General features: G+C 43.2%; 1 protein-coding gene across 4 annotated transcripts in view; it reads left to right on the top strand.

Annotated features, from left to right (window-relative positions):
- Nucleotides 1–6453: 6453 nt before the first annotated feature.
- mast1b (microtubule associated serine/threonine kinase 1b) overlaps nucleotides 6454–17038 on the top strand; it is a 45235-nt gene continuing 34650 nt past the window's right edge. The window contains exons 1-2 of one of the 4 annotated variants that reach the window (XM_070980182.1): nucleotides 6454–7411; nucleotides 16683–16711. In XM_070980182.1, coding sequence (XP_070836283.1) covers nucleotides 7373–7411; nucleotides 16683–16711 — 68 coding nt within the window. In that variant the 5' untranslated portion in view covers nucleotides 6454–7372. Of the gene's footprint in view, nucleotides 7412–16679; nucleotides 16712–17038 lie in introns of all 4 variants that reach the window. The other 3 variants (XM_070980180.1, XM_070980179.1, XM_070980181.1) reach the window with 3 other exon arrangements.

A 17038-nucleotide genomic window follows, 5' to 3' on the forward strand; every position in this document is an offset into this window, starting at 1 on the left:
TCGGTGGGTGATTGGTTGTCATACCTCAGCGTAAAACAAATCATTATTATAACATATTTTCATTCATCTTTACTTTGCAGGCACACCACACCGTTCAGTTCAGTGTCTCTGTTGCACTGCCATCTCCCACCACAAGGAGTCATAGTAGTGATTTATTGGAAGTGAAAGGAGACGTTACCTTCAGGAAACCACTGAGCTTCACATTAATGTGTATTAATGTTGTAAGACAACTGGAAACTAAACAATAGGCAACAGCAGCCAAATACAGACTATGAGAGTGATACAAAATGCCAGGAGAAGCCTAATAAATTTGACCTAATCCACCATAATAGCCATAATAGTGACACACACACACACACACACACACACACACACACACACACACACACACACACACACACACACACACACACACACACACGTTTTCAGTGATAACACTCACATTTCCTTGCAAAATATTAGGCCCCCCGTTTGTTCCTGCAGTGTTTTCCTGGTAATGGTGATGATCTACAATTGTTTCCCAACACAGGCAATGTCTGTGTGTGTGTGTGTGTGTGTGTGTGTGTGTGTGTGTGTGTGTGTGTGTGTGTGTGTGTGCACTAACATGTGCACTTAGTTTACACATGCATGTGCATTTGTTCATGCTGTGTGTTTGGTGTGGATCCGATCACTCAGCTGCTGTTGATGCTGTGAAATAATAGAATCAGAAGCTTTAATGAGCCTTTGGATATTTTCTCGTTCACACTCTCCTGTACAGACTGTCTGTGACCACAGAGCCCGAATGAACTGACAGACGCTTGAAAAGACAAATCAACTGTTGCTGAACTTTCTCCATGACTCAAAGCATCTGAGGATCATGGCTGGCTTTGACATCACACATCAACCCTGACATGGTGTTGCTGTTCAGAGTCTGTGTTAGACATCTTTACTGGTAATGGTGCTTTTCATTGCTATGTCAGTGGCATTGGACTTGGAGATAAGATCATGTTTAGGGATGGCAAAAACATGTTTAAAAAAGTTTAAAGATCCCATCCTGATATGTTTAATCCATCGCATTTTCCATACATTTTCTATCCTTATGTTTAATTTTTTTCGTATGAAGCACTTGGTGCATGTGATTTCTATGTTGTAAAGCACTTAGAGCTGCATTTCTTGTATGAAACGTGCTGTACAAATAAAGTTTATTAACATTGTTATGATTATCATAATTGTTATTATTATATCTCATATCTACTTGTATTACTAATGTTTCAGTATCTTACAGTTTCATACATTCCTTTGTTTAAGATTTTTTTTTTAAAAAGATAAACAGTGAGAGTGGCACCATACAGATTTAATATAATGCTTTCATACTTTATTCTTCAAGCCCGCATAAAGAAATTGTACCTCCAAAAGTTTGATACACACAAAGGAAAACAGTACACATTCAAAAACACTGGACACTTGGCTCAAACTAAGGGCCTAAGTAAGGACTTCTCAATGTGCAGATAGCCAATCATACTTAGGGGTAAGTTGGGTGGCACTTGTATTGGCCAATCAGATTTCAGCGGTGGCCATTGCCACCGGAGGCCACCCCCCTGGACATGCCACTGGTTGTCCGCTGTTAATACATACATACTTAGTACATACATACAATATGCAACCCAGTAGCCCCTGCGAGTTTAACCAACATATCTTCCAAAGTCGAGTTTGTAACACAGGCTTTCTGTTATGAATTTGAAATTTGACGCCTGAAGTTATTTCAGCGTGTTATTTTTTTTTAATTTTCATGTGTGGATTTGGTGGGGTGCCCCTTCAGGGCAACATGAGGCAACTTATAGAGTATAAAGAGACCAATCTCAAGTCTTCCAAATGATTTGATGGAGGAAGAGTATCATGAAGATAATGATGCGAACAACAATAATAATCCAAAAGAAACCAGTACATCTTGACCAGCAGTAACTGTCATTGTTTATTACAACACAGCAAATTATGGCCTCAAAATCAACACGATTATAGAAAATGAAATCCTCATTTTTTTCTATACATATTTATACTGTTCCAGAAATGATGTCACCCAGTGCATAAATTAGCATGTTTATGCATTTTCTTTTCCATAATAATACTGTATGTATTCATAACACATAAAATATTGCATTTATTTTCCTGCTGTGTGCTGATGCTCCGTGCATGCTGAGCAGCTGTACAGTTGTGTTCTTACAGTTGATGCTGCGGCTTGATGTGAGAGGAGTCCGTGACCCGGAAAGCATCACTGCTCCATCTGCTCCCATTCTGTGTGTGTGAGGGAACGCATACCAACATCATTAAATAAAATCCAGAAGTCAAAACTGAAATTTGTTCCTGAGTGAAACCTTGTATCTCCGCTGTGTCAGAATCAAGGACGCTTGTTTTCAGCCCGGCGACGACGACCTTTTGTTCATCTGGTGGATTTTAAAAGGGTTTAATCATCCCTCAAATATAATCCCTCAAATGACACTGAGACAGTTGAGATTTTCAGATGACAGCAGGGGTGACTGAGACTTCTGTCCAATCTTCTGTCTCTAGATGAGTGGGATAGTGATGTGAGTGTGTGTGTGGGTGTTTCAGTTGTGTAACAGGGCATGAATGGGAAATGGATGTTAATGTGTGTCTGAGCACTAATCCTCACATTTAGGAATCATGTTGCTGTTGAAGTTGAGCAGGAGAAAGTGTGATACTTTAGAAGAATAGTGGACATCTAGCACACATCACTTCATAGTGCTTAAAGGCTTTAAAGTTGGAACAACTAGCCAGCCAGTTTCCGGCTGTGTCTGTCTGCTCTGTAAATGTTGGTGAGAGTGGTGACACTGAACCAAACTGTAAACTTACAGGCTGTAAAATCAAAGCATTAAGTTAAAAGATGCTATAAGGGCCTGCAGAGCTCTCTGCAGAGTCTCTGTAGGTTGGTCACATGAGAACCCTTCCACACACAAGTAGCCATCTGATCCTTTGTCGAAATATTGATTAAAGCCACTTTACAGATAGATGTGACCCATTTCTTTTTAATTTAACTACTGAGGTAATTAGGGTGGGTTTGCCTTGAGATTTGCAGCGATGAACAGACGAACATCACCACCAAACAAAACTGAGCAGCTGTTAGTCTTCAACTCAAAGGGATTAAAAAAATCATTACGTAAGAGGATATGAAAGCAGCATCACGTCTTGTGTTCAGTAGCTACTGAGCACCAGCAGTTCATTCTGCGACGGCCACAATGACGACATTATGAAACTCAGGGAAGTGAGTCTCTCCGGCCTGGACTTCCACCTGCACTTGGCTTTTTACAGGAAGCTCAGTTAAGACGGTGCCTGAGCAGAAATCAATAGAACCCTTTGCCTGCTGTGTGTCCACTGCGGCACAAGCATGACTTCCACAGAGCTGAGAGGAGCAGAAAGGCAACAAGGTTTTGTGTGCATGAAAGAGAGATGACAGTGCTGCAAGAGTTGTGTCTGTTTGTCAGGGTTTAAACAGCGTACAGACCCCAGAACAAAGCAAATCCATCTGCACTCAGACGATCTGGCTCTCTGACTGCCAGCCAGACGGCCCTGACAGCTCCATTTAATCTAACAAATAACAGCCTGCTTACTGAGGCTTTTTTCTGACGAGATTTGTGTGTCTCTGAACACATTCTGTCACAGCAGGGGAAAGGTTTTCTGATTTGTGATATCTAGTCTTTGTTCTGTTAGCCTGAAATATAAATTCTATCTATCTATCTATCTATCTATCTATCTATCTATCTATCTATCTATCTATCTATCTATCTATCTATCTATCTATCTATCTATCTATCTATCTATCTATCTATCTATCTATCTATCTATCTATCTATATCTGTTCAAACACATCTGGGCATAGTCATGCATTGCCTTTCAGTTAATATTAATACTAGGATACTCACAATGACAACGCTAACATACTCGTACTTAGCAGGTGTAATGTTCGCCGTCTGAGTTTTGATAAATAGCTCTAAACTGATAGGACAGCTCAGGGTGATGGAAATGTGATTAGTTTTACAGGTATTTAGTCATAAACCCAAGCATGTGAGTAAGTAAGGCTTTGACCTGATGATGGCATTAGAAGGAAGAGTGAGGGGATCCAAACTTATTACACTTCATCCTGAGAATGAATGTTTTTGCCAAATTTTAGATAATATACAGGACAAGTGAAACCTTGGACCTTTGAAAGTCAGGATCACCAAACTCAGTAGGCTTCATCCTCTGGCGTCCATGAATGTCTCATATTATCATGGCAATCCATTCAATCATTGTTGTTCAAGTTATTCAAGTCTGGACCAAAGTGATGGACTGACAGACATCCATAGTCATGCTGCTAGCATGGCTAAAAAGACATTACATTTTGAGGTGAAGGTTAGATGAAATTGAAGTCAAAAGGCCACTCTGCCTATCAGTGAAGCCATAAATTATTTGCAGACAGCATTTTCTCTACAGGAAAGAAAAAAAACATGTCAGTCAGTCATTTGAACACAGACCAGCAGCGTCCCTGCAGCACTGCTGCATGCCCATTTCCTTTCGGATGGGTCAGCGTGGGCCGAGTTTGGACGCTCTGCTGCAGATCTCTCACTGCGTCTGGCACTGATGAGGTCGTGGCTGTGTGGGCAGCTCGGACCATATGTTACATAAAAACTGTGTGAAAGCCCTAATCCCCAGCAAAGCATTATGCAATGACTTTGCCAAAAGGCCACCCGCCTGTCAGTCATGGCAGTAAAGTCATGGGTGGAAACATCGTGTTGCCCAGTGTGCCCCAGCAAAGGCGCAAGCTGCTTTGTTTGATTGCTTTTTATTCTATCTATCTATCTATCTATCTATCTATCTATCTATCTATCTATCTATCTATCTATCTATCTATCTATCTATCTATCTATCTATCTATCTATCTATCTACACTGATATGCATTCTGTATATCTGGATATAGATTAGATTATAGTGACACACGGAGATACATTAATGCTCCACACTCAATAATCCCATTTTCAGGGTCACAAATGTCATGTGGATGAGAGATTAATATGACTGGAATGGTTTTGTATTAACAGTGTGGAGGCCTGCTCTGTTACCTGGGTCTGCTTTTATCACCTGAGCTGAGTCAAAATACAGTGAACGAAAGAACGAAGGAAAGAATGAAACACAGTGTTAGCACACATAAAGGCTAATGGTGGATGGATTAACCTGCCAAGGGGTTCCCAAGGAAACATTTGGCAGTTTGTTTATATAATTTAGCTAAATTGTATTAGGAATATGCAGCATTCAACAAAAGGCAAGACAGGACCTTAAAGCAAATACACTTATTCTTGCCATGAGTTAGATGAGAGGAGTGATTGATAAATAAACAAGTAAAGCCCGAGCTTATCAGAGCTTAGCATAAAGACTGGAAGCAGGGGGAAACAGTTGCCCTGGCTCTGTCCAGAAGTAACAAAATCCATGTCCTAGCACTTCTAAAGCTCCCTGATTAACTTTCTTTATCCTGTTTGTTTGTTTGATTGATACAGAAACGCCAGCTTGGGGTTTTACAGCAGGTTATGTGCCTGAACATTTCTTGGCTGGTTATTGAATTCTGTTTCTCCTTACCTTAACCTGACCCTAACCACTTATTTCTGCTGTGCCTGACCATAACATACCCAAAGCTAACCCAGCCCATCCAAGAGGGGTGCGCTCCATAACTCAAACAGGAAGGAAACACTATTGGAGCTGGAAATGAAAAAAGACATGGCCCAGGAAGTGACTGAACTGGGCCAGTTTTACACTTTGATTTTTGCACATATTAAACAATAATATCATGTGTTTAGAAGTGAGCTTCAGAAGTGCTGGTAGGTGAATTTTGACACCTTGCAGGGCAAGCCAGTCCAATTTGTTTCCAGTCTTTATGCTAAGCTAAGCTAACACCTGCTGGCTGTAGCATGAGCGTGTTGTGCAGCTATTGTAGACTGTTGTTTTACTCATTATTCAGGTTAATCTGGACTAAATCAAATCATCCAAGTGTAAATGCTCCCGTTGGATGAAGCAGAAGTTTTAATTCTAATGTGTTCGATTCACTTTCAGGAGATGTTTCTAGAATAAAGCCTTGAAACAAACTACAATAAACTCTATTTGCCATTCACATCCATCATGTTTCCTTATGCTGCTGCATTTTCAACAAAGCAGAAAGTGTAAGAACGGTTTAGACAAGACCCGATTCTTTTTACTGAGAGGCGACTAAATGCGCACAAATAATCGCATTTTCCTGTACTGTACTGCATCTTCCTCCACGTGGTTTACTGCCCGTCCTGTGCCGCTGTCTGTGGTTCTGAATGAGGCTCCAACCGGCCTCCACCATCCAGCCTCCAGACAGCCCAGATGCGTCAAAAACATCCCACAGCAGCCCGTGTGGTGCGTGCTGCACCTCCTGAACCCGGCTTGGCCGCTCCTCCATTCATCTGAGGGGACACTCCTGTGCGCGTAGGAGGAGGGGCGAGAGGGAATCCCAGGAAGGGGCTGCAAATATCGCGTTGCTGCTATCGCCCCGTCCAGTCACCAGTCTTATAGGAAGTGAAGGTTGAGGAGCAACGACTGGATGAATGAAACCGAGAAGAGTTTGAACTCTGTGTGTTTTTGCAGTGGGACGGGGGGCACGGACGCGCTCTCCTCGCTCGCGGTGATGTCTACGGGACCAGACAGGCTCCTCCGCGGCCAAGCAGCGCCAGTGTCAGCCCGGCCGAGGAGCTCAAGGATGAAGCGCGTCTCAGAGCTGCGCCGCTCAACCACGGTGCAGTAGTGTGGAAGAGGTGATCGCCTGCTTGTTTTCGCCTGCCAGCGCTGAGCTCTGAACACGTTGTCCTTTTGTAAGCAAACGTGAAGCTCACGTTTCTTCGGGAGATTGTTGGGGAACAACAGGAGAACTTGTGTTCTGATCCTGCATGGACGTTGTGTTTGCGGGGATCGGACAGGCCTCCGGTCGCTCGGCTGGACGGCATCAAAGCGCACAAACCTCTGGCAGAATGTCAAGGATGCTCCGAGGGAAGGAGCGCGGACCGCAGCATGACTGGCACTGAGACGACAGGGCACAGGTCAGAGTGCTGCTGCTCGCTTCTTCTTTAACGTTTTAAACCAGTCAGAATGGGACTGTTTGACATTTTTGGATTTTGCTGGGCTTCTTCTACGTGACACCGGACGCCCTTTGTATGCGTTAGTGTGTGCGCGCCTCTTTGGCTCCGAGTGCTGCTGCTGTGCGGTTCGGGTGTGAGCTGGAGCGCCGGTGGATGCTGCAGCCCTGCCGGGTCGAGACGCAGCCAAGTGAGGGGGTTTGAGATTGTTTAAGTGAGAGGAAATCCCCGCTGGAGCCCCACCGCTCGTCATTACGCCATGGATGACTCGGGGATAATACGGCGCCGGAGGCTGCAGGTGAGCTGGTTCGGCCGCGCAGCAGGCTGGACACCATCGTCCTGTGATCCCTGTGTCTCTTCCTTTACGGAAAAATCTGTCCCATTGTTAGCAGCTTTAGGCCACACAGTGAGACATCATCTCACTACACCAGGGCTGATTTAAGCGTTCCCAATGACAAGTTTCTGTCATTTTCAGTTTAAATCGGGTGGCTTCAACATTGCAGTAGGATTCCTTATTGAACCAGCTGCAACCTACCGATGTACATACAGGCTTCAGTGTACATTACAGCAATATTTCCATAAAATACAGTTATTTTCATGATCACTTCTGCTGATTATTTGGTCGAAAAATCAGACAATAGTGAAAAATGAACAAGGTGTTGTCATGAAATAGCTTTCATTTATTTGACCAAATCCATAAACATTCAGAATGTCAAACTGGTGAATATGGCAAATCCTCACAATGGAGAGACTGGTACCATTAACATTAATTAATTGCTGGAAAATGTACTTAGTAGTTAATTGATATTAAAATAATTGGCCCTAAATTTTCTTCCATTGAGTAATAGATAAATAAAGAGAGTTGTTTCAGCTCTGATTGCAGTATTACTGTAAGGGAATGAAACAGCCTTTCGTTTAATCAAGAAACAAAAAGGTATTCTCACTGTGTGTTTGCTAATGGGGTCGCACAGTGTGTCTCAGGTGGTCAGTGTATTGCAGCAAAGTGACTCCATATCTTTTATGAAAACATGTTACAAATGATATTTCGACTTGTAGCTGTCATTTTCATAATTTTTATCTCCCATATCTCATGTAGGCTACGCACTCTCTTTGACAAAATATTGGTAATGAATTGTCACTCATGCATACTGATATGATGTGTTCAAATGACTGTGTTCATCCATTATGAAGCAGCCTGCTTAACCACGGGTCATACACCCCCCTCCATCTTTGTGTGATTCAGTCAAGTGAACTGAGCAGAGATGAGCAGCCTGCAGGACGGGCGGAGAGCAGCCTCCTGGGGGCATGTGTGCATTCAAGTGTGTGTGTGTGTGTGTGTGCATTTATTTTGATTCAGTTTGTGTTTAATATGGTGGTTATATTGCTAAAAAAAAAAAAGATTTGTCAGCGAGCCCTACGAATTGCACCTCTGAGCTGCAAATTGACCCCTATTACCGTGAAAAGATAGAGAGGGAGCGGGAAGAGGGCATAAAGGAATCACGGGAGGATTAGTGAGGTGTGCTGATGGTTTCATGTCTCATCATCCCCACCGCTCAGCTCACCGTTCTGCTGCTGTGATGTATGACAGGAGCTGCAAGGGAATTAATCATCATAGAGTCAGACTCACAAAGTCACTGGCATTTTATAGATATAGGCAGGCCAGCTGAATGATTTGGTGTGTGTGTGTGTGTGTGTGTGTGTGTGTGTGTGTGTGTGTGTGTGTGCGTGTGGTTAAGGTGCATTTATCTTACCTGCATGGAGTTTAATGCCCATGTGTTTTCATTATATGTGTGACTGTGTGTGCGTGTATCTATGCCTCTGTGTGTGTGTGTGTGTGTGTGCGCGCGCGCGCGCTCACATGCATGTGTGTCTATAAAATAGTGTGTTGACATGCGATTGGCTCTGCGTTCCCTATTCAACTCCCTTGTCAGTCCCCTGGGTCTCATCATCCCAACCGTCACTCTCTCCCTCTCTCTCTAACACCCACACACACCTATGCATACACACACACACACACACACACACACACACACACACACACACACACACACACACACACACACACACACACACACACACACACACACACACAATCATTCTCTCAGCACCATATGGTGACACACCCAACTCCCCTGCAGTCGGGGTCAGGGGTCACACCCATGATGCATTGCTTCAACATGACTAACATGAGACAAACATCTCTGTGCCCCTGTGACACTGCATTTGGCTCCCTGGCACACATATATGTGCTGTTATGCATTCCATACAAAGCAATTATTTATTTTACTATCGCCTATATAAATTATCCGTAGTGTCACAACTGTCATCAACTGAAATTTTAATTTTTATGTGAGACAATATAAACTACTATATTGTAGCTATTGTGCATTTTTTTAAACAGGGCCCATTAAAAGAGATACTGGACATGTTTGTGGAAACTGTGTCTAAGCACTGTAAACCTCAATGTTGATATAGTTATGGCCTTCACAGCCAGCCCACACACTGTTAGCCATCAACTGTATGCAATTTAAGCTGTTAGGACCCATCATATTTTGAAGTTTATATTCCACCTGGCAGTGTTGTGCCTGAACGCGTTCATTGAACGATAGTTCATGAACTCGTTCATATTTTGGGGGAACGTGAACTGAACGTACTGTATTACTGCCTGATGAGCGTTACTGTGAACTCGTTCATTCTGGTGTCTGTGGACGGCACGCTCTCTCAGTTTAACTTTGTTCAATCGGGTGCCAGATTTCTATAGAGCCTTCCGGGCAAAAACCCAGCTAAAACACACTGTAAACAGGCCTTAATATGTAGCGGAAAAAACACCCAACCTGGCAACACCAGCCACCAGTGTCGTACCGCCGCATGCGTCATCCAAACAAAAACCGGCAGGGAGGCGACAAAGCAGCAAGGAGGCGTCGTATGATCATGTAAACGAGTTTAAATGGGCTGTGGCAATGATTTTGAAAAATAATAGCTCGCAGCAACATATGGAAAGAAAGAACTATGAAATAGTTCATTTTTGGAACAGTGAACTTAGTTGAAAATTTTGAATTATGAACTATGAACCGAACATTTTAAAATTTGTGAACTGAACTTTGAACTAGTTCATGTAGAAAGTGAACTTTCCCAACGCTGCCACCTGGACAGTAGAGGTCTGCAAGCTAGACTAACTAGCTAACTTAGCCTAGCATTGCAGCATTAGCGCTGATTCTCACAAGACGCTGCTTTTCGTTTGCTTGTACGTGTCATGGAGCCAGTTGTGGTGACGGCAAATGACCAGAAATGCTCAGAAACCTTAACACTACAAATGTTACTCCATGATTCGTTTCAAACCACAGAATAACATAAGCGCCTGCTGGCACAGATATTAGACCAATCAAAGCAGACGTTGTCAAATGTCCACACCCCATGGAGAACACTAATGCTGGTGCTATTGTTACCGAAGAATAAATAAAAGTTACATTTCTTCTTTTTGTAAGTGCACTGAAATGCATTTTATTGTCAGTTTGACGTAAACTTTAGCATTCATACGTTTTTTTCATCAGTCATTATTATGACAGGCTCACATATTACAAATAAAATTAATGGCTGCGCAACAATAAAGAGCATCAGACCATCTAGTAAGCGCGACACCCCCACCCCTCAGCCCCTCTGCCTTTTCCATCTGTCAAACCCAGATCAGTTAGTCAGTCCCTGCTGTGGATGATGACTGTCTCTTGGCAGCAGGACACTCCTTGATTGATCCCTGTTGTCCGTCTCTGGGCCTGCTCCCCACCATTTTTCTTTTGCAGCGTGTCCACAAAATGACCCCCTGTCTCTCTTTTCACATTCACCCTGACAGAGCAGCGATATGCTTTATAGGCATGCAGCTAATGCCAGCTAATGCCATTTCATTATGACAGGTTTTTTATTTTATTTCATCAGTGCAGACAAGATGACTTAGAGGACACAAAAGCAAAGGACCTTTTCTAGGTCTGTGTGTACCTGGAGACAGAATTCACTTTGAAGTCTCAGTTATAGTTTACTGCCAGCCTCAAAATGTTCACCCCCTGGCTGTTTGAAAAGCTCACTGAATGGGTGGATAGGTGGAGGGAGGGAGGGTGGAGTGACTCACCGGGCATCAAACTAGCAATAACCAGGGAAATCAGAAATCATCATTTATGATGCTTAAACTGTCCACAGGTTCAAGCAAACAAAAGAGTCAGTTTTGCATTTGAATTGTGTAAATGAGGTTTAGGAAAAGGACTTAAATTGCACCATCCTTTTCATCTCAGGATATTCCTGCCTAAGGTTGAGTCACTTTGAAAATGATTCATCGAGAGTGACAGTGACTCAAAACATGAGGCGGCCATAAAAACAGGCCCCTGGAATACAAAATGCCAGGAGAAGCCTAATAAATTTGACCTAATCCACCATAATAGCCATAATAGTGACACACACACACACACACACACACACACACACACACACACACACACACACACACACATATATATATATATATATATATATATATATATATGAGGGTGCAGCAACCAAAAAAAAGGAAGGAACAGAGTCATTCAAACTCAAACTAAAGTTCAAACTAAGTCAGAAGCTCAAACAAGTCTTTAAATTAGAACAATACAAAAGAAAAGACCCCTCAAATTAATTCAGTCAACAAAAGAGACAGTCTAAATCAAACTAAACTCAACTAAATAAACAAGATAACATAGGTTTGGACGGTAAAAACTGCACTTTTTTTTGAAAAAGAAAAGACATGTCCCCTGCGTCCCCCCTAAAATTACGTCCGTGTGTATATATATATATATATATATATATATACACACACACACACACACACACACATACATACATACACAGGACTTTGTATGAGTTGAACCATAAACAAGGTCATTTGTTACCAAAGTGAACATGCTTTGACAGAAATAGGCCTCCTGCAGGTTAGATACTGCAAAGATCAACATTAATGTGCATCTGTAAGCACTTGAAGTGATCTCAAGTCGAAACTCTCCTATGTAAACCATCAACATTATATGACAGTGGCACAATCACCCTCCTGCACACTCCTGTCAGTGTGATGGCGTGAACTAAAGGGGATCAGCCGATTGTTTATAAGCTGAAACCTCAGCTCGCTCCCCCAGAGGACAAAGCTAAACCTGGATAAAGAGAGCAGCCGCTTCCTGTCAGGGAAGGGAGCAAATATAGTGAGGAATTGTACTGCTTTCTAATCTGTGATCGGTGGGCATGTCATGTTTGTGACAGAGCCTCCCATCTGTTGTCAGTCGCCCTTTCCCCGCGCCAGACTTCATTAGCTGGACTCAGAGAGCGTTTAGCTCCGAACCCAGCGACACATCGGCCTCACGTGATGTTTCTTCAAACAATCTTTTTACATGCTGTGACGTGGCAGATGCAGCTATGCAGTGTTAAATGTGGCGTTCTGACACGATGATTACACCACAGGAGCATTGAATCGCAGAGAGTTCAGGCTTTAGACTGTGTCTGGAGCTGGATACAGAGCGAGGACAACATTTGCTTAATGATATATTGTCTGCTTATTCCTTATTTTGAAATGCTTAAAGGGTGAGTCATAAAGACTCAAATGCAGAAGTGGACTGGTGAACTAGTTTCCTGGCACAGTGACCACTGACAAAGTCTAGACTGGAATTGGGAAATGAGTTGTCTCTTTCTGTCTTTTTTACAAATTAAAGTGGAATTGAGGATTATAAGGGGAAATTCAGGCAGATACTGTGTGACTATGTGACTGATTTCTAAGAATGCTAATATGTAAGCGAGGGTGACAGAGGACTGCTTTAATGGAATTTTTACAGGGTTAATAAAGGCCATGTCACTAGAGGATTTAATAATTGAGTCACCACAGCTCAGGGATATAATCTACAGTCCTGTAGATTCACTGCACAGTTCAGGCTCGTTAGATTTCTGCATTTGCAGCTACTAGCGACGTCATGTGAGGAAGGCAAGATGGATGCATCATATTCATGGCGCCTATTTATTATTTCAGGCAGCAGTAGGTGGCTGCACTTTGTTTTAATGTGTCAACTGGTTCTTTTTATTGTCTCGACATGCCTTCACATTAGAGAGCCCCTCAGAGGGACATCACACAGACAGTGGACAGATGTTCTCAGGTCTGGATTGAGATATGAAAGAGGTATAGAAGTCTAATCTGTTGCTCTAAACTCAAGTGCATTTAGAGTTTCTTTTTATATTTAGCTCCAAATGGGCTAATTATGCAAAACGGTCCTGTTCTGTATCTAATTGCAGTACTTGCATCATGTATAATTTCAGTGAGAAACATGCTGTCTTCATTTAGAGACTGCTTCTCCAGAGGAGCACAGAGGACTGATAGAGAGCTTCATCACATGGAGCAACAATACAATCAGCACAGTTTGAAGGTGGACGCCCAAGATTAGTGTCACCAATTCAGTACCTGACCGAATGTGAAATATGGTCACAATCTGCCCTCTGTTCCTGAGTTACGGTATTGAATAAGTGATAATACAAAAAGTGTTTTTGCAGAATATTATGTCACAGTGAGGCTGACCTTTGACCTTTTGGATATAAAATGTCACCACTTCATCACTTTACCCTATGAGACATTTGTGTGAACTTTTGTCAGAATTAGCATATGAATTCTCGAAAATCCCTCAAGGCGTTCCTGAGATATTCACGAGAGAAGATAAATAAAAAGGATTCAGTATGAAACATACACATGAAAACAGACGCAGTTTTGATTTCATGTGACATGACGAGGTTTTATGTGGTTGTGTTTACACTGGATTGTACAGCTGCTCTGTAATAGCACTGACTGTCAGGTCTAGTCAGGGCTCATTCGCCCAGTTAACCCTCCTCATCACTGAGAAGCCTTTCTTGATGCCTCTTGTAAGCCATCGTCTCCTCAGCTCTGAGGGCTCAGGGTCAATTAGACTGATCAATGAAGGACAAAGTGGCGAGGGATCAATGGGTTGAATATTCAGTTGTCCTTGTAAGGAGGGATTTGTCTCTGTTAACACATAAACCCTCGGGACACGCAGTCGAATGGCCGTGTAGTCTGTGATTGGCTTATGATCCTGAGATGAGGAAAAGGCGAGATTATTATTTTCTCCTCCTCCTCTTACCGGCTGAGTGTTTTCCATTCTGTTTGGTCGACCTTAGTGTCTCTCCACTCCACTTCCTCCTCTGAAGGTGATTGCTATCCGTGACTTAGTCGAAGCCTTATGGTGACTGACAAAATAAAAGCACTCTGCTTTGTTGGAGGTTTGTCCTTGTAATGCAAGAGCTTTCAGGCTAATATATATTTTGTGCTTCACAGGAGATCAGTAGCAGCAGGTCCACACACACGCACGCACACACACACACACACACACACACACACACACACACACACACACACACACACACACACACACACACACAATGAGACTGTGTAAATAGATTTATGTCCCCACAATATAAGCAATACACGACAACCCACAAACACACACACACACACACACACAATCTTTATCTGAACTTAATAATTGCATTGACCGTGGTTAGAAGGCGGTCGATGCGATGCTAACAGCACCTTAACAGCATTACCCTGCGTGTGACACGAGAAGGTGTGAAGCGGCTAATGCATTAATTGCACCTGCTGCTATACACTATAATGGCTCACATCAGAGATGCTCATTTACACGCACACCCACGTGAAGCTGAAGGCCAGAATACTCAGGCTCAAGGGTAAGTCTGTGGGGCATGAAAGCGTGATCTCCCCCGCCCCGCCTCACCCTTGTTTACACCCTCTGCCCCTTCCCTCTCTCTCTCGATCTCTCAGCGTGGAGGGTTTTGTAAAGAGCCAGGCTGTGCTGGCATGAGATCTGGCTCCACTCGCACTGTTTTCATTTGGTGTGTGAGTGTCTGCTGCAGCTTCAGCCCAATGTTCTCTGTCCATCTGGACTCGGGAGATGGGAGGATAGAAGAAGGGAGAGAGACGGAGAGAGAGGAGGAGGGGTCTTGGCTCAAAGCAGTGGCAGAAATTAACAGACTGACTGGTTTGAAAACAAACATAGATGCTCATACATAGTTAAAATAATTTGTTATAATACAGCGTTAACCAGGATAAGTTCAAGTCCACAGGGGCCAACAAAAGCCCCAGGTTCACTGATTAATCGATCACTGAGCCCCCCCGCCACCCCCGCTTTGTGACTGTTGCTACACCTGTCAAGCTTTCTGTTCTCACACGCAGGCCACCCAAAATTCTTAGTACGCTTTGAAAACAATGGTTTTTTGATTTCAGGCAGTAGGCAAACTGAGGCGTCTCATTTCTAGCCATGGACCCTTGATTTTGGCTGTGGCTTTTAAACTATTGCTTGGACCGTCCCTGTTCGGTATCTAAATTACAACATGAGAGTGTGAAAACATGCTCTATGCAAGCACAACTGAAATGACGAGGCCCTTAAGGTGAATCTCTTAAATGAATTTGTGTTTAATCAAATTAGCATGCAGCAAACCTGGGGCATGTAATATTTTAGCATAGGAATACACACTCCACACAGAGCTGGATTCATCTGGGCCCAGCATAATACATCTCATATCAGGCCATATGATCATTTTAACAGTTACATAATTCAACAGTGGTCAGAAATAAACCTACCATCCATTAAAGGTCCTCTCCTGGCGTTGATTAAGCCCCTAAAAACTCACATCTGTTTTCCATGAAAAAAAAAAAAACCTGCTTCGTGCCTTAAAATGGTTTAGGGGTAACTCTAGGCCTTTGCGTTTATTTAGTAACTGTGGATCTATGAATATGCAAATAATCCCCACCTCTGTGTCCACCCACCTCTCCGCTCCTGCCTGCAGCTGCAGCGTACCTACTCACCTTCAACTCTGCTCATCAAGCACACAGTTTTTCAACGTATTGGCTCATACTCAGGATAATGGAACAATGTCAGGGTTCAATATACATTTTGTGGTAAAGAGTGCTCTAGAAGAAGGCGACTGCAGGCTACAGTTTGACTCTCTTATACTTTCAAATCCTTTGGTAACACATGACAGCTCACCATTTCCCCTTTTGCAAGTTTGCAACCAATAAAAGAGCACACGTTTTGAAAATGGCGAATAGCTTGGCTTGTAAGCCTGGCTTCTCCTCTGATACCCCTCGTTTCACTGTAGGACCAATCTGCCGGTTCACAGGATGGATTCCTTATGTGTGTTGCATGTGAAACGCTGGCTGTCTGAATCTGTGTTTGGAGACTTCCACCTGCAGTTGCATGGTGGATATGCTCAAACTGACTGCTTTCTTCACTCATGAAGTGTCTTGTAGCATATGAAAACACACCACATGGACATGTTAAAAAGGTTAAACACTTGGCTTTTATTGAAGGGGGTCTTTAAAAACATTTTTTTTAACAATATCTCTCCATTAAGTAAACTTTTGCCCCTCTTCCTGATCGAGCATTCAGGGCTTCCTTTCCTTCTTTGTCTGGTTCATCTTGTTTCAAAGACCGTACCTTTCTGTTCCTGATCTCTCTTTTTTTCTTTCCTTTTTGTCTTTCTTTCAGAAGGATTTACCACTGCCTCGCAAGAACAGCAGGTGAGTGTTATCTTCGTTCATCCCTCCCTCCCTCTGTTTTTCCCCTGCTCTCTGGGGAGAGGCCGGGTCGCTCCATGAAGAAAAACAATCACTCCGAGAGGAGCTGCAGTGCGTGATTTGCACGTTTTGTTCTGAACGCTCTGAGGATGCTTGAGTGGTGCTTGCGGTGTGGATTGTGTAGTCTTTGGGTGAGCGAGGAGGAGGTCGGCTTGAGGGATGCTGGGAGTGTGTCTGAGCCTGATTAAGGCCAGCCGGGAGCTCTGGATGCTGTCCATGGTGCTGAAAGCCATTCTGCCTTTTCCAGTCGCTCAGTTACAGACTCTTTAT

Source organism: Chaetodon trifascialis, chromosome 15, assembly GCF_039877785.1.
Source record: "Chaetodon trifascialis isolate fChaTrf1 chromosome 15, fChaTrf1.hap1, whole genome shotgun sequence".
Lineage (NCBI taxonomy): Eukaryota > Metazoa > Chordata > Actinopteri > Chaetodontiformes > Chaetodontidae > Chaetodon > Chaetodon trifascialis.